The following is a 19510-nucleotide window of genomic DNA, read 5'->3' on the forward strand; positions in this document are numbered from 1 at the left end:
ATGATCGGCTCCATTAGACTTGATCTACACTATAAAAAGTATTTGGAAACTAAATTTCACAATTTTTCGGCATCATTTACCTATCAAACGAGTAGTCTAAAAATGAACGGCTGAAAATGAAAATCTCATAAAAAACAGTGATAAAGAATTCAAATTTCAAATCGGAAGTATTTGTCTTGCTATTGATGTTAAGTAGAATTTTCTATTAAATTTTCATCTAATTTGAATACTTCTACACCGTTGAACTTAAAAACGTGCCACATCGGCCGTTAAAATAGTCATTTTTGAGACATTTTGATCGCTTGGTAAATGATGTCAAAAAATTAAGTTAAATTTAGTTTTCAAATACTTTTAATAGTGTAGATCAGGTCTAACGGAGCTGATCGTCGATTTGAAAACTGCATCATTGAAAAAAAACTTGGTAGCACGGAGGCCTCCGTGCTACCGATAGTATACCAGCTTAGCTCTCTCTCTCTCTCTCTCTCTCTCTCTCTCTATATATATATATATATATATATAGTCCGGGCTATGCTATCGATAGCACCAAGCACTTGGTGCTATCAAGTTTTTTGCCGTTAAATTAATCTCTTTGATTATTTTTACCCGTTAGATTATATTATTCAACCAACCACCCACTCAACCCTATGGAGTCCATATTATCCTAATCTTATATTTCTCAATCCAATGATTAAAAAATTAATAGCACAAATACTTTGAAGCTATTGATAGTATAGTAGCCTAATTATATATATATATATATACACTGAATTAAATTTTAATTATACAATGTTAATCGATTAAAACAGGTTTAAATCCACTCGAGGAAACGTTCCTTCACATTGAAGGGAAAAGTTGGGGAACTCGTGACTTTCTATGATTTCTCCAACTCTCCATTGTCGTGTTTAAATAAATATAAATAAATAAATATGAAAGGTAAGAGTAGGACAATCAAAGAGTCAGCACTCATCCTATTGTTTCCCGACTCTCTTTCATGTATGTAAAAGATAAAAGAAATGATTTGGATATCTAACTTTAACAGATACGAACATATTAAGAATTTAAAATTTAAAATATCATAATAATAATAATAATAATAATAATAATAATAATGATTTTTTCTCAAAAAATAATAATAATAATAATAATAATAATAATAATAATAATAATAATGATTGAGATTTAATAATAATAATATTTAATATTTTTTAAAATATAATAATTAATAATAATATTATTATTATATAATGAATAGTATTGTAGAATACGTTTTAGGTTACATACAGCAGCATCCAAAAATAAATAGATCGATTATAACCGATGAGAGGTCCCCACACTTGCACTGTTGCACACTGTGTGAAGTACCGCAAAGTGTAAAGAAGGCCCTCACTCGCACAACCTAACCTATAAATAGGCAACGTTTTCTGCTGCTTCTCCCCGCACATTAATTCTTCCTCGCTAGTTAGCTAGTTGATCCTCCCTCTCTCTCTCTCTCTTTACACATTAATTGCAGGGCGAAGCTACATATGGCCTTCATCGACGTATCCCGCCGCGGCCTGACAGGCAACCTGAGCCTGAACGAATTAATAATTTTCGCGCTCCTCGTGGCCGTCTGCGGCCTCGCCCTCGCCGGCCCGCTGCTGACATTCGCAGAACAAAACCCCGGCCAGCATCTGCTCAGCCTCGCAACTTACGCTCTCCTCTGCGCCGTCCCCTTCGCCTTCTTCCTTGCAATGCTCCTCTCGTTCCTCCACGCCGCCGAAGCGCCCCCGTCGACGGCGCCCGTCCTGGCCCTCGCCGCAGCGACTTTCAATGCGGCGGCGGCCGCGGCGCTCCTCCTCGCAGCCGTCCTCTTCCTCCTCTTCTTCGCATCCCTCGATAAGCCCTCCGCGCTCGGGCATTGGCCCCAGCTGCCTCCTCCGGACGGCGACGGCTTCCCTTGGTTCGCCGAAGAATTTTGACACGTTTTTCCTCTCACTTATGAGAAAGTTAGATCGTTTGCGGCGTATATTTGGATATTTGAGCGAGTCTTCATTAATCATTGCTCAGTACAGTGTGTTCGTATTTTCCGTGTTTTTTTCTAAAGTTTTTTATTTCTATTTTGTCATTTTTGCTCTGTGCATGGTAATACGTTTGTACCGTTTTTTCTAAACTTGTATTCAAGCTCTCTGCGGTCAGAAAATTTCCCCCCGTTTTTTTTTTTTTTTTTTTTTTTTTTTTTTTGTGTAGAGTGGACGTACTGTATTATTTGGAATTCAGTGCGGCGTCTCTTTTATTTTCCATTATTTGCTTTTTAATTGGAGGGCTTCATCAATCGATTATCCTCTCTCTATACAGGTTTTAATCGGCATCAATTTAGCAATCCTTAAATCCCCTTTCAATTTTCATTATTTGCTCTTATTCCTCCATGCAGCTTTTAATTGGCTTTTAGCGCACTCCCATGATCTTCCAGTAAAATTGGTTTCCCCTAAACCCCTTTCTACTTACTTTTCATTGCTTTTTTTTTCTTTTTTCTTTTTTTTTTGGTAAAGATCTTAATTAATTCTGATATAAGGGTATCCCAAATTTATTTGCTGCGATTTGCGTTGTGAGAAATATTTTATCTAAGCTTTTCTTATTGGCTCCGCATACATAATTAAGTAGTTTTAGGCGAATATAGGGGTTATTTTTCCAATTCCTGTAATTTTCTTCCCTATTTTTCCCCACGGGTTGAATTTCCTACTATTTTTTTTGGTTATTTTTATGTTGTGTTTTTTCTTTCACTTTTTCCTGAGAAATTAAAATTTTGGGGAATAAATAAAATAAATTATGCAATAATTAATTGGTTTGTTGACTGGAACGTACTGTTTCCAAAGTCAACACAAAGAGGTGCGGCTTCTGCAGCTTCTATAACTTGCGATATCTCCTCTCTACAGCTCTGCTAAGAACTAAAAATGGTAGATCTAAAAATTGGATCTCGGATTGAGAGAGAGAGAGAGAGAGAGAGAGAGAGAGAGAGAGAGAGATTGTAGCCATGGGGCTCTACTGCTGCTTCTCGCCTATTTTTTCGGTTCGCGCTCAAAATCCCCCCCTTTTTATTTATTTCCTGCCTTGTTTAATTTTTGAACTCTCGAATTTTTTCGATTAATATTTCTGTTCATTTATATTGTTGAGACTTTTTTTTTTATTTTTTTTTTTTGGGTCCTTCAAATATTTGCACTTGTTGGTTCAAAAATTTTGGTTATCCTCCCTGATTGGAATGGCTTCTGATGTTGNTTTTTTTTTTTTTTTTTTTTTTTTTTTTTTTTGAAAGAAAGGTAGCGTGTTATCCATTTCATTTATTTCATTTAGAAATAAACTTAGCTGAAAATGTGAATCAATTAGGATTCAAACTTGGTATCTCGGATACCAACCATCAAACCCTTTGTCATTTGTGCTAGGAACGGTCGGTGCTTCTGATGTTTTATAGTTGGTGGTTTGGGAAGAAACTAAGCTAAAATTGACATCACTCTCGTACATGCAAACTTAGAATGAATATATATATATATATATAGGGTTTAAATTATGCTTCGAAACATTTTCGGATTTGCAGCACGAATGGAATGAGACGTCAGTGCTTTCTGACAACAACTTCAGTTCTGAAACATTTTTGAGCCCAAGACTGGGGACTGGATGGCTAACTTGGGCTTGGAATTGGTTTGGAGCGTAGATTTCCTTGATACCAAATATATTTATCCGATCTGTTAGTATAAATAATTTGTCAACTCCAAATCACCGGTTTAAAATACTTAAATTCAATTATAAGTATTAGAGTTTTTCTCCTTTATATTCTCATTTATTATTAATTTTTATGTAATGTGAAACTATTGGGACGTCATACATAGTGTTTATTCTTCACAAGTAGATCGACTTGGTAAACAGGCGGATTGGATAACTCGTAGACGGGTCATTGTATCCGTAGGTTATATGGGTATGGATAAAGTCAATATCGTAAAGATTTTATACATTTAAATTTAAAAAAATACATGCGGTTATTTGTGGGAACCCACAGGTTGCCCAAAATATTCACAACTTAATGGATATTCACTTGTTTTATCCATAAATTTTTGAGTAAAAAAAACTAGTACTTATACCCGCAAATTTGCGGATACCTGCAGATACCTACAGATATGAATAAAGATTGTCAAAGTCTATTCACAAGTCTATAAGCAGCCATCGCAGCCGATGGTTACTTGCATACTAGTGCATGGCTAGAACAAAGTTCTTCCAGAGGCATTGAGACTTTTTATACTTATTACAGAGTCACAATTGAGCACTCATGCTGCTACTTGAAGTACTAACACTGTCATACTTTCCATTGTTTTCTTACAGATATGTTGTTATTGATTCCTTGTATCATTTGATAAACAATTGGATTTGAAATGCCTAAGTTAGCTCCTCCATTACTTCAGTCAAAATCTTTTCATTTATTTCATTGCAACGCTTTGCACTGTAATGAGTAGGAGTTAAACACAAATGGTGTAATGAGGAGTTAAACGCAAATAGTGGTGTCATATTATTACCCTCAAAGATCTTGCTCTTTTCTTTCTCTTTTCATGTCCACTGAAACACTACTACCTTGAACTTACCCTTCCTTCTTAGGAATCTGATGTCCCCTACACGCAAAAGTACGCACAGCAAATTGAAAAAAGGATAGAAAACCAATAGATGCTCAGCAAGTATGAAACTGGAAGGATCAATTTTAGTAACACCTACCAACTAGTAGATCATGAAACAACAAGCTTTTGTTTTTTTTTTTTTTTGAAATCAAAATAGTATGCTATCCGCTTTATTCAATAAAAAAATGAATTTAGCTATCAATGTTAGGCAGGTGGGCCTCTAAAAAGGCTGAGAAAGAAACAAAAGAAACCATGAAAGAACATGTTACACATCCATTTTAGAGACTTTTCTGCGTTATCATTACGAATTGTGAGCTCGTCGTTTTGTCTAGTCACCTTGTTAGTTTGTGTGCAGTTAATGCTGCGTCTCTTTCATTTTTTTCCATTTTTTCATCATTTGTACATTTTTTTGTTTAATTGCGAAACTTCGGTACTTATTGGGTTCCAGCTGAATACAAAATTTTTTTTTCTTTTGAGGTTTAATGATAGATACATTATACAGGTTTTTATCGATTTTATTATGTTTTAGTGATTCATTAGATTCATTCTTCCTGAAACCCCTATTAAGTTCATTGTGTACTTTATTAAGATTTTGATTTTCCAAGATTATTCTATGGTTTGCATAAATTAGAAATCAATGACCTTAGCTTTTATTTCAGTCAACTAGCCTTTTTTATTTTTTGATTTTGTTTTTATTGTTGTTGCTGTTGTTCTTATATTTTATTTATTTACTTACATTCTTTAAGTGAGCTAATTCTCCTGATGTTCTTTTAGCCTTTTGTTGTTGTTGTTTGTACTTCATGTTTCCTTTTGCTGTAGCAAGTATACATCAACTTAGCATAATTAAGAATATGAAAATGCTGTAACAGTTTAATGAATGTTGGCCTTCAAAAATATATATATATGCAGCATGAATAGTGGTTTATCTATATTTCATGAATAATGGTTCAAGAAGTATTGTTTAAATTGCATTATTAGGAGGACCACTATATTATTTTGAAAATTTTCTGACCGTTTCTCGATGCAGCAGAGACAAAAACATCAAATAAAATTTCTGCAAAAAGAAATTGGGACTTTATATCTTATTTTAAAGGCATGTTTGGTTTGTAGTCGGAATCAAAATCGAAATCGGAATCAAAATAAGTAGGAATTGGAATCGAAATGACTCATTACCTAATTCCGTTTGGTTTATCACCTGAATCGGAATCGGAATAAATCATTCCCATTATCGGTGTTTGGTTCAGGTGAATATAAAAAACGTAATCAAATTATATACTAACATTATCTTTATAATATATTAATTTAAATTCAAATTAAATATTAAATATTAAATATTTACATCAAAATTTTGNTTAAATTTTAATTTTTAATTTAAGTTCAAATTAAAATTTAAAATTATATATTTAATTTTTAAATTTTAACTCATATTTTAATTAAAAAAATTGAAAAACTAAATTTAATCCGAATAAATATCAATTCTGTCAGGATTCAATTTCCAATCCGGCCTCCTAGGCTGGATTGAAAAAATAGGTGATTTGGAGATTCCCATTCCACTCGGGAATCGAAATCGAAATGGGACTCCCGCTTACCAAACGCCCACAAACGGATTTATCCATTCCAATTCTGATTCCAGGGTGAAAAAGAAGCGAATCAAACACACCCTAACTTTCCATCACAGTAGACTCTAAACTTTCTTAGTCGTTTAAAGCTCAATTAGAGATAATTACTATAGCTAAAAGTAGAAATAAAAGTGGGACCTAAGAGTCACTTAATATCCTGCAGTTTCAAAATACTCCTAAAATAATATGAATCAGTAGATATTCACTGTTTTGTAATTTGAATTAGTAGATCACAGCTTTTATTGTGAACCTATGACATTATAACCTCTACTACAAGTAAATAAGCAGCCATGATTACTTGGATAAAATGTTAACACTTATATAACAATAACAACGTACAGATAGGAGAACTCGAGCGAATTGTGGAGACATAGTGAAGAAGTAACTGCGCGCTTCTAGTTTCAAGTAGTAACCTTGTCATACTTTTCTTTAATTCTTGTCCTTCTGTACGTTGTTATTGTTATATAAGTGTTATCAAATAAACATTCTAATATAGAAGTCCTATTCTTTCGCCATTTCTTCAGAGTCTCTTCACTGAATGCATTGTGCACTATTTCAAGGAGACTAACAATGGGCTTAACGGTTGCTAGCTATCTGAGGTCCTAAGTTCAAAGTCTAGTTACTTCACATTTTCAGCGAAGTTCACTATTAAAAAATGAACAAGACAAATAACATGCTTCCTTCCTCTCTCTCTAAAAAAAATCAGTTCATAGCAAGATCTGTATCTGGATTAGATGTAACTGAATGGCTCTCATTTTGGTTGATTGGTGCTGTCAGTTAATTGAGCATCAGGTAACACAATTTTGGCAATTACTTAAGATGCCATGTGTAAACTTTTGGCTGCAGGATAATCGTATGTTTGTTTTTTTCAAGAAAAGGTAGCACGCTATCCGCTTCATTCATTTAGAAAGTGAACATAGCTACATAGGTGAGGCAACAAGACTATAGGCGTCAGTCGATCGAAAAAAAAAAAAAAAAAATCAGTGTCTCTCCACGGGGCGAAGTTTCTTCCACAGGAACGTCAGCTGTTTAATCTTATAACAATCACAGATTGGATCAGTCTGGGTCATCCTAAAGATCGCTCCATTCCTGGTCTCCTAGATGACCCACCAGTAGGCTATTAGTCCAGGTAATCCATGTTTGTATACTCTTCTCTAGCCCACTAAGCCTATATTTAGAGCCTGTAAAATGAATGACAAAAATTCTGCAGTAGTTAAGGTTAGAATAAGAGATTAATTCTCTTGCACTAGTTAAACAACTAGTTAGAAATTAAAAATGCATATAATATTTATGAAGACGTAGAAGATTAGATGAGGCTTATGAGTTAAGGCTGTGCTATATATTGTTCTAGTGTGAGGCTCCAACAATCACTCACTCCTAACAACCACTGTCCACTTGCCTCCACGAGAGGCCAATAGGAGGTAGGGTCCAACTGCTCTGTCTCTGATTAAATCGGATAGTCAGGACCGCGCGCTGCGCCACTACCCGGCTCAGCTAGTGTTGTGTGCACATGTGTTTAATGGAAAGTATTACTCTTGTTATCTCCCAAGCAACTACCTTGAGGATGATGGAATATATAAGGTACTACTACCTGCCTTAAGTTTCCAATATGGGATTAAACCGACATGTAGTAGAATAAACACGGGCTTCTAGGCATAGCCCATTTGCTGTTGGGTCGCGCAAGAAGCCCATGGGCCAAAAATAAGTTTTAAATCAATTAAAATTAAAGTAACACTAACATGATCAAAACCAACAATCAAGTAATCGTTAAGTATCCATTATCCTAATATCGGACAAATAAACACATGAACAACAATGGTAATATCAAACGAGATTAGAATAAGCACTTATTAGAGATTGTATATGTTGAAGGTCAAATGGGCAGTATGTGGTAGCTAACAAAATCTGTAGTTATATTGTCTGGCAGAAATAAGGCTGCCAAAATTTTAAAACCCCTGCTGAATCTTTTTATGAAATCTGTTCCAGTTCTGAAGAAATTGAGGAGTCAGCACATATTTTTTTTTATCTTGCAGGAGTAAATAGCAAGCATTTTCAGGCATGTCTTCGTATATTCTTCGACTTGGAACATTACATCAACATGTTTTTGCTACATTCAGTTTTGAATTCTCTTCAAGATTTTGCTGACTAGGTGAGTTTCAGCGCGCTTCTGGATTTGAATATGCTTTCTCCAAGAAGTACTACATTAAACCTGTTTTTGAGCATCCATTCCAGTATGAGAGCTACATGAGGCAAAAAAATGAACAGATCAATCAAAATTTGCCAACATGTCTTTGCTTTTTATTGCCTTTATACAAGAAAAGTTTACCCATTGTACTCAACTATTGCCTAGAGGTTGCATTCCAATTAACTTGTAAATTCAGATGTAACGTTCTTTTCTTTGATGAATTTGTATTATTGGATGCCGATTTTTTCTATTTACACCCGTAAGTTGACAATCCGCGTGCATTCTCTTCCCCTCATTCCCCGCAATGGTTCGGCGAGCTCTGCTGGTCTGTCAGTGACTTTGTGTACCAGCCGTTCTTTTTGCGGTGCAGTGCAATCTCCGCATAAATTGCTGATTTCGGAAACCGCTTCTTGTGCCTGCAATGACGATCTATCTTTTCTACGTCATCTTCTATGCTATCATCAACATATATAGTGAAAACAAACGGCCCGATCGGGCCGTCTTTTATGTCCAGAAGAGGCTCGAGGGCCTGAACAACTTCTCGCATATGCGGCCTTGATTTCGGATTGCTTCTTAAGCACTGATAAGCCACTAAAGCAGCTCTTCTTGGACCCTCCATGGAGTCGTGGAACTCAAGATTTGGGTCTATTACGCGGTTTAGCTTCTCGGGTTTTTTCAAATAAGGCTTAACCCAATCCACCAGGTTCTGTTCTCTAACTCGTCGGGTCCGGTCCACGCACCGCCTTCCGGTTAGTAGCTCAAGTAGGACCACGCCAAAGCTATACACATCGCTCCTTGTCGTAAGATGACCTAACATGAAATGACAATTTTGCTTGCTTACTCCGAAATTAAGCTAAATCTTTTATATGTACGTATTTACGCGTATGTATTTGTTTGTGTAAATATATACATACCTGTTAGGATGTATTCAGGCGCGGCATAGCCATGTGTGCCCATGACACGTGTCGTGATGTGAGTGGCGTCCCCTTGCGGGGCATCCTTTGCGAGTCCAAAATCTGAAAGTTTCGCGACGTAATCCTGAGAAAGGAAGGACAAGAACTTTTAAACCTGGGTTTGCTTGGAAAATTAGATGCTGATTTTTGAAAATTTAGTAGCCACCTATGAATTCTATGTCATAAAAGGTCAAAATTTAAATTTAAACTTGCAAAATGATAAAAAGAGGGAATACATTTTTCTAGTATTGTAACGTTCATATTAATACATAAGATTGGGTTAAGGAGGAAGTGCTTGTTTAGAACTAGTAAGATAATATAAATTAGCAATTAATATTGTTACATCATCCTAACTAAACATATTTAATTAAACCTGCCGTATAACGTCACCCTATAATTACATTAACATTGATGAGTGATGGGGGATTAAATAATTGTTTAGGCAATCATTAAAGGGAGAGGCTTCATTTTTTTTTTCAAAATAAAAATATATCTATCACTATCACTGTTATATGATGTGAGACTTCATATTTTTTAAAAAAATATATTTAAATAAGAGGTCCCCACTTGACTATTTGACTTAAGCCACTTATTCTGAAAATATGTGAGCCTCTAAAATATTGGGGAGGGGAAAAAAAATTAGGTATAAACATAGTATGATGCATCATGATCAAATTTAAAATCAAATTAAGAAGCCCTTAGGTTGGACTTGTGCCGACTTGTCGATTAAATGGCTTCTCTATTCCAAGAAACAGTAACCAACCAATCATTTGACAATATAAAATCAGAATTTTAGAAAGAGCATATATTGAAATCAAAACTTCTAAATTCAACGTATGTGTTTTTTAACGTATTGAAAAATCATAAATTTTACAGAAGCGATATAATAAATATTGCGCAGGAAGAAATAGAGCAGAGATCGACGCTTACAGAGTCTAATAATATATTGGATGCTTTGAAATCGCCGTAGATTACGGGTTTCTCGGCCTCATGAAGGAAGGCGAGTCCCTTAGCTGCCTCCACTGCAATCTTCAATCTTTTCAGCCATGGCAAAGAAAGAAGCAAATCTGCAATTTGGTAAGAATCATCTCTTTCTATTATTAGAATAGCATATATTGAATGTATTATGAACTGTTCCATATAAATATAAAATGCAAAACACCGTTCTCTATAAATATAAAAAATTATTTTCTAATAGTTTAAACTTTTAGAGAATAATGATTGTTTCATATCATTTAATATAGTATCAAAGCAGAAAATTTTAAGTAAATATATATAAGTGTATAAAGATAAAATATCATTCTCGATAAATATAAAATGCTATTCTCTCGCAGCTTAACCTTTTTAGAGAATAATTGTTGTTTCATATTATTTAACAAAAATGTTATTTTCTGATAGCTTAAGTTTTTTAAGATAAAAAGTTGTTTTGCATAATATAAGAACGAAAGATTCTGAGCTTAAATTCTATGGGATTCTAAGTTTCATTTAATTTTTTTTATATTTAATTCAAGTCTGTATTTTTTACATCTATTAAAAATATCTCGAATCTATAGGTGATAATTCTCTGAACAGATGTTTTGTATGAAGTGATGATAATTAATTAACCAATGGTTAAAAGAAAGAACTACTTACTGCGACAAGTCTTTATGAACTTCATATGCAAATAGATAGGTAGTGGGTTAGGTCAAAATAATTAATGCTTCTTAAATTAATGATAACAGAGTGTTGAATATTAATACAAAAAATATCATTTACTAATAGTTTAAACATTCATGAGAGTACCATATTTGTTTCTACCTATTGGATCTGTCAAAATGTCTAATGCTAGGAACAATGTTCTTAATTTTTTTTTATTTTATTTTAATGGTACTCTTTCTCTCATCTCAACTCGAGGTTTTTTTTATAATCTCATAACGTAGACTTGAATTAAATGAAAAAAAATTAATTATGCTAGGAACCTATCTAAACTCGAGACTTTTTGATAAGCTTATAATATGAAGTTGAATTAAATAAAAAAAAATTAATTATGATGGGAGCCTGATAGGACTTGAATTCAGTGTTTATAATTTCGATACTGTGTTAAATTATGAGAAATAATTGATGTGTTTCAAAAGTTTAAGTTAATAGCGAATGATATTTTCAGTATTTATACTTAACAAAGAGAGCGAAAAAAAAAAAAGAAAAAAAAAGAAAAAAGAGGAGAGAAAAAGTTAACTCACTGTTAAAGAGTTGGCTCTCTAAGCTTCCTCGAGCCATATATTCATACACTAACATCCTGTGCTCTTTTTCGCAGCAATAACCAATCAATTTCACCAGATTGGGATGCCTCAATTGCCCAAGAAATATAACCTCAGCCTACAAAATACATCACATTAATATTAACCATCTTAATAAACAAAATTAAATTTCCTACAAATTAACTTACTCCATCCATGCATTCAGAATGAAAAATCACAATTATCTGATTTGTCTTTTATTAGATCAACTCTTTTCATGTTTAGATTGCTAATTACTGTGAAAAAAAAAAAAAAAAAATTCTGAAAGCTTTAGCTGATATATAGCTAGAAATGTCAAGGTACAAATGATCAACAGAAATATTTTCATGATGCGTTATATGTTTAAGTATTAATTGCAAAGATCACTCTTTATTTTTGCTTCAGGTTTTTAATATATATTCACCTTTTGTTTTAAGCAGGTCTCTTGTATAGAAATGCTAATAACTCTGACTAGAAATTGTCACAGAAAAATTTGGTGCTAAAGTGGTACTAACATGATATATTTTGTTAGAACTAATGATATTTTTAAAGCAGCTAGGGATTTAAATAAAACAAATAATAAAGATTAGAAATTAACCTAATTAAAAAGAATAATAACGTACGGTTGGGGACCAAATTATTTGTAAAAGTTGGGTACCATTGGTGCAGTTAAACCCTATATATATTTCACCCTAGAGCTATGTAATAATTAATGTAACAGCTTCTTACCAGCCATTCCCTGTGGCCCTGAAACCCTTCCTTATCCAAGTACTTCACGGCCACCTCCTGCTCCTGCAACTCCGGTCGCAGTTTGCCGTCGACGAAGCCCTTGTAGACCGGCCCGAACCCCCCCGATCCGATGAAGTTGCGGTTCGAGAAGTTCTCTGTCGCGGCCTTAAGCTCCGCGAAGGTGAACGCGCAGAGGCTCGACCCCGCGAGAGTAAAGGGCAGATCCTCGGGCGATGCAGCGAGCTTGTTCGTAGCGCTTCTTCGCTTCTTTTCGCTTCGCTTAACACCTCCACAGCAACCCAATGAGTATGACTTCCATGAATGTGACATGGCTAGCTAACTAGTTAGCTTAATGTGCTGCTGCAATAAAGTGTCAAATAGTGAAGTGTTTGGGCTTTTTTGATGAAGATGATGAGAATATGGCTTCACAAAGAAGCTGAGGAGAGGAGAAAAGGGCCTAAGTTAAGCTTACAAATACCAACATGGGTTTCTTACTTTGTAGCTTTATAGAGGGAATTAAGGGGATATGATGGGGAAAAAGACATTATTGTCCCCTGATTAATTTGGTCCAAATAAGTAAATAATGGAAAAGGACAATCTCGGAGAGGGGTACATGGTTTAAAAAAAAAATATCGGAAACTAGTCTTTGGAAAGCTTGTGTTTTAACTTTTAACTAAATATTAATGGATCCTCGTAAAACCACTCCAAAAAATGCTTTTCGGTTGTTTGGTTGTCCATTAAAAAAAATAAAAAACTTCAAATACCACTCTTGTGGTTTCACACTTTCTCAATTTAGTATCCTTTGGTTTAAAGTGTATCAATTTAGTGCTTCGTGGTTTCATTTTTATTTTTTTATTATCGATTTCACTAATTTTTTTGTTAAATCAGTGTCAAAGTTAAAACTAAACGGTACTAAAGGAAATATTCAATAAACTTAGGTTGGGTATCTAAAATTTTTTGTGTATAATTTAACAAAATATTAACGAAAATGCTGACGAAAATATAAAAATGAAACCACAGGATACTAACTTGATACACTTTATAAACCACATGATACTAAAATGAGAAAGTGTGAAACCACAGAAGTGGTATTTAAAGTTTACCCTAAAAAAGTTTTTAAATTTTTTATTTTTTTTACACATTCTTAAAAAACGAAGCGTTTTCGTTTTCCGCTCTCTTCGAGCGGAAAACAAAACCTCGCGCTGAAAATCGCGACACAGAAAATGTGTTACCATGCGGTCCAGAAAGAGGAACTTCACCTCGTGCACCGCGTGAGGGAGAGTCCACGAGGACCTGGACCCGTGGACTCTCTCTCCCTCATTCATTTTTTATATATACATATAATACTTATTTTTATATAATATATTACTATATAATATTATATTTATAAATATTATAGTAATATATTTTCGAACTAGGCTAGATAGCTATCAATAGCTCCAAGTTATTGATGCTATTAGATTTTCGGCCCTTGGATGAAGAAATATACGGTTAAGATGATATAGGCCTCTAGGGTTGGGTGAGTTGTTGGTTGAATAGTATAATTTAGCGGGTGAAAATAGTCAAAGAATTAAATCTAACAGTGTAAAAATTGGTAGCACTAAATTCTTGGTGTTATCGATAGTATCTCAACCGGACCGGTAGCACTAAGTTCTTGATGCTATCGAAAGTATCTCAACCGGACTCTATATTTTATAGTACTAAATATAATATATTATTATGTATTATATTACATACATATTGTATAATATATTTTAAATATATTTATTATAAAAAAAACTATAATAATAATATATATAGTATAATAATTATTGTATATTAATAATAAATAATATATATAATAAAAAAATTAGTATATAATAGTTTTTTTTTTTTCTTTTCTTTCAGCCAAATAATTGTAAAGGAAAAAAATTCCTACAAACCAGTTCTTCCGAATTTTTTTTTTTTTACAATTTTTTTTGAAACCAAACACATCCTAAGTTATTGGAAGTTGGGAAAATTGTAATGGAACATTTCAAGCTTTTAGATAAATAATTTATGTTTATACTACATCATAAATCACACAAGATAGTGATATCCCACCTTCCAAAAATATTGATGTAATTTCATTAGGCTTATTGTTGTGTGGACACATGCATCCAGGGGCGAAAGCTGATCAAACAATATATGACCATGGGTGAAAAGCATTCGACAATATATATGTACTTGATCTCATCTTACATAGGGATGCAAATAGATCCGGGTTGATAGAGCTTCCATCCTGATTCATCCGAATGGGGCGGTAAGTGGAAACAAAAAATATAGAAAAATATAACTCGTCTCAATCCGCGAAGTAAATGGAGCGGAAGGTGGGAGACCCTTTTCTTCCTTCGATCCACAATGATCCGTCAAAAATTCGTAAAAAATCTGCTCCTGTCCCGATCTGCCCCGAATGAAGCAGTAAGTGGAAGCCAAAAATAAAATAAAAAATAATCCACCCCGCCCCGACAAGAAATGGAGCAGGAGATGGGGAACCCTCCTGCCCTCGAATCTACCCTTTTTGCATCCCTAATCTTACATAAGAGTAGCAAATTTTCAGATCCCATAGTTTGCCTTATAGAATGCAAAATAATATCGAATATCTGTAAAATTTATGTTCAGATCCAGATATTTCCCATAGTTTGCTTTATAGAATGCAAAATAATATTGAATATCTGTAAAATTTATGTTCAGAGATCCAGCTATTGGAAATTGATATATGTAATTAACTCACTCTTTTTTTTCTTTTTCTTTTTTTTTATGAAGAGAATGAGGATAAGAAAAAAAAAGAAAAATGGTCTGGATCTACTGTGGGAATGATCTGGATGATATATTGTTTGTCCAGACAAAAGATAAACATATATTATTAGTTATGTCGTTACGCTGTTATCTTAGATGCATTGCATCTTATTCACTGTATAGATTTAGCTCATAATCATATTTCTATATTCCAATATATTATTATCCGAATAATATTCAAATAATTATTTTATATTATTACTGAAAAAGTTATTTAATTATACTTGTAAATATAAAATAGCTATTGTTCTTAAAAGAGAAAAAAAAAAACTAAAAAACTTGCATAATTGACATTTCTTGTATATATATTAAGCATGCTAACAATTTTGAGCCATGCTTAATTAAGGTGAACGAAATTTACTTAACCACTTAATGTTTTTGAAGGGAATATGAACATAGTAATATATATATGTGTCCATTTGTGAAAAATATCTAATACAAATTCAAAAACAAAAAGTAACCTAATACGAAATAATAAACATGAGAAGAGTAGGAAATAAATACTATAAATGCAGAGCAGTTAATGGTTAGTTTTGTTGTGTTATAGTTAAGATAATAACCATCTCTCTTTATTATTGAGGAAATACATAATATACTTAACGATCTCTTAATTTTAAATTATGTTTGTATATTTAATTTAGAATGCTCTAGACCAAGTCTCAGGCGGCTAAGGATATATATGAATTCAAGATTAACTAAGTCTCCAATTTGTGGGTGAGCATGTCTTTAGTAAAATAAAACCTAAATCATCTAATCTATTGAAAAAAGATAATTTTGATGAGATTAATTATGCATTAAATTATATATATATATAGAGAGAGAGAGTCCGACTACTACACTCTTATAAGTACTATTGTCTTTGTACTCATAAGTTATTTTCAATGATAGAGCTTTCGAATCGACAATCCATACCGTTAAACGTTCTTTAGAATATTTAAAACTTCTAAAAATACTCTTAAAAGTATTTTTTTTTTCTTTTAAGAGTAAAAATAAGAAAGTCGACAATTTTCCAAGTGAATATAAGCAATTGCCTCTTAAATATACATTAAACTTATTCTAAAATTCTTTTTATTGAAATTTTACATACTATGGAGTGTTAGGTTTCCTAAAAATATATACTATGAAGTGTACGTGAAACTTTATTTACTTGTTCAATAAATTAAAAAGTAGAAAGCTACAAGTTGGATGTATATATAGCACTGTTTGTTTTTGTGTCTTTGTATGTATCTAATAAAGTTACACAGGCACTAACATACACAAATAAGTGCCGGCCCATCCTATATATAATCAAGAAAAAAGACCGACTGTCCCTAGCGCAAATGACAAAGAACTTGATGGTTGATACCCGAGATTCCAAATTTTAATTCTATTTTTTTTAATTTTGAGAGAAAGGTACCATGCTAGTCGCTTCATTTTTTTTTTATTTACATATCATTCTCCTAATTCGAATTCTAGCTAATTCATATTTCCAGCTAAATTTATTTTTTTAAAAAAATAAACAAAGTGCATAACATAATATATAGGAAGAAATTGAATCAAAATCAGAAACAAAGTGCAGAACAACAAATTTGTTTGGTCCCTAGGAAGAAATTGAATCAAAATCAGAATTATATTCAAATTAAAATATATACAAAATAATATTTTTATTAAAATTTAAATTTGTTATTCAAATTTTTAACGAAAATTTGAATCTAATTTGATCTACAATTTGGACTTAAAATTGATTTTCCAATTCAAATTCAAGATCAAAGTCAAAAATTTAAATTTAGAACTATAAATTAAAACTTATAAAATTTGAATTTAAATTTTAAATTCATATTTCAAATTCAAATTTAAAATTAATAATTTAATCTAATGAATTTATATGATTTATATTTGAATTCGAATAATCATTATTAGTCCAAAAAAAATTCAATCAATCCGGAATCAAAGTCGACTCCGACCACGGAGGTGGAAGTCACTATTAAGGGATTTGAATTTTCTCGCAATAAAAATTAAAATGTCAATCCCTCGATCCAAACGTTAACAATGGAAACGACTTATTTCAATTTTCATTCAAGTCTCAAATACTTCAAACTAAACATTCCCTTCAAATAAAATAAAATGTATCGTATAATCCTAATCCCCTCAACTTCATGCTTTTAGTTCATTTTTTACTGGAGCATTAGTTCTAGTTAATCAGGAAAAATATATTTTGAAATTTAATTATTCTTCTAGGTATTAACTATAAAATATTTTAATTTTATCTACTAAAAAAATATGATTAAAGCTGTTAAATCAGGTAGTTGATTACTAGTAAGTTGGATAAATTATGTACTACGCTAACTGCCATATTTTTTCCAGCACTGCTCCCTTAGGAAAATGCTTTCTGTACATCCCAATCCGGGTGTACAAAATATACACCCCACCCATCCGAGGATGGGGTGTTGCAGACTGATGTGACTAGTGGACAACACCCCAATCTTAAACCGGTGGGATGTATATCCTACACCCATGAAAGGAGTGTAACACCAGTATTGCTCAACTTCTCGCATATATTAAAAATATTAAGAAAACATGCACCAAAAGCCAATTGTGAATGGACGTTTGGCCAACAACATAGTTTCCATGTGAATTAAGTGACATGTATAATATTGGTCCCTAAAATTTAAAGGGATTCAACGAGCGAAGCTGCGGTGCCATTAATAACGTCAAATTTTTGTGCTATAAATGTATTTTTGATGATAAATAGTAGTCAAATTAATGATCGATGTTGATAAATGTTATCAATAGTAGCATTTAAAGTTCTTAGAAACTAGTTATAAATTTTTTATATTATTTACTAGTGGTCGATGAGTTTTAAAATTAATTTTACGGGTACATCAGACAATTTCTCCCATTTAACAATGTAGAATGTTTCATATCAATTAAATTTTTAATAGAAAAGTCTTTTAACTGTAAATCTGGAACAAGATGTGCAGTTTTAATAATTTAATAATTATACCTGCTAATTTTACAGGAATGTTGGATTTCAATCATGCATTTTGTGGTTACTGAATGAAGTAGAAAAGTATTGTTGGATTATGGTCCTATTATTGAACTCTGAAAATTACATGTGTGCAAAAATAAATTTCCAAAATTAAGGAATTATTTGGTGTTAAGGTCTATATATTTGACGCTAATATGCAAATCTAAGTTTGAAATTAAGAAGTATATATCGTGTTAGATATATCTTGAATTTTAGAACCGCAAGGTTTTCTAATCGTATTCTATTTTGGTTATCCTATTAAGTTAACTTTAGATTATGTCTTATCTAATTGAGATTATTTCTAATTTTAATGGATTTGTATTTTTAATCGTATTAGGATTTAGCCACTATTATAAATTTACCTTTTATTTTACTGATTTGGGGCGGCAGAAGAGAGAGAGTATGGGCATGTTTTTTGGGACTGGAATTTTATAAAAGAGGCATATTTTGTACACCATTTTGATTATAATGAAAGTCTCGACTCCGTCTTCATCTATGGATGTAATCCACATAAATATTATCTGTTTTATTTTTTTTTTTCTATTGCTGTTGTGATTCTGTTGAGAATAAAATGAGTAAAACAATTATTATATAAATGTCAATTCATTCTAAATTTATGGTACACGAGTATACTTAGCGAATCACAAAAATCACATGAAAAATGCACGAAAATGATGGACTACTATTTTGAGCCGTGTGATACATACACGGCTGCCGCCATAGCTAGCGTAGTTCTCTGTGATTCCTATATTTCACTTGATAAACAAGAAATTTTATGGTACTGACCGTTTTTAGAGTAAGTGGCAAAGGGCTTGGTGGTTGGTACCCGAGACTTAAGTTCAAATTCTAGTTGATTCATATTTCCAACTAAGTTTATTTCTAAATAAAATAAACGAAGCGGGTAGCGTGCTACCTATCTCTCAAAGAAAAAACAAAAAAATTTTATGGTCTTATTGTGGTTGTCCCCATTAATTTGGCACATTTGCTACTGCTTCATCAATAGCATACTCTAATGTAGCTAGCCTTAATTTAGTGAAGAGATACTATTATAAGTTTTTATTGCAATGGAAAGTCGGAATACAAAAATGAAATTTTAAACCTTAAAAATAAATATTTTGATTTGGTTTTCTTATTCTGCCACAAAAAAAAAATTATACAGAATTACTGCTCCTAAAAGGTCACTTAAATATATAGTAATTTATTAACTTGCTAATCACATTACAATTAGGCTGAACAAGTTCGTATTTAGAAATATAAGTTAGCGATAACATTTTTTTTATTAGCAAATATTACGTTAAGACATGCCGAACT

The 19510-nt window shown here is 32.5% G+C and overlaps 1 protein-coding gene and 1 long non-coding RNA gene across 2 annotated transcripts; one reads left to right on the plus strand and one right to left on the minus strand.

Annotated features, from left to right (window-relative positions):
- LOC109711213 lies at positions 2882 to 8709 on the plus strand. The gene is made up of 2 exons (XR_002216539.1): positions 2882 to 3046; positions 8287 to 8709. It is a non-coding gene; the product is annotated as an uncharacterized LOC109711213 (long non-coding RNA).
- LOC109711212 (serine/threonine-protein kinase RIPK-like) lies at positions 8512 to 12861 on the minus strand. Its single transcript, XM_020234146.1, has 5 exons — positions 12376 to 12861; positions 11611 to 11746; positions 10322 to 10458; positions 9353 to 9476; positions 8512 to 9248 (listed from the first exon to the last, which is right to left on the minus strand). Exons 1-5 carry the CDS (start codon positions 12703 to 12705, stop codon positions 8731 to 8733), a joined length of 1245 nt encoding a protein of 414 aa, XP_020089735.1. The 5' UTR covers positions 12706 to 12861; the 3' UTR covers positions 8512 to 8730.

This window comes from Ananas comosus, linkage group 6, assembly GCF_001540865.1.
Source record: "Ananas comosus cultivar F153 linkage group 6, ASM154086v1, whole genome shotgun sequence".
NCBI lineage: Eukaryota > Viridiplantae > Streptophyta > Magnoliopsida > Poales > Bromeliaceae > Ananas > Ananas comosus.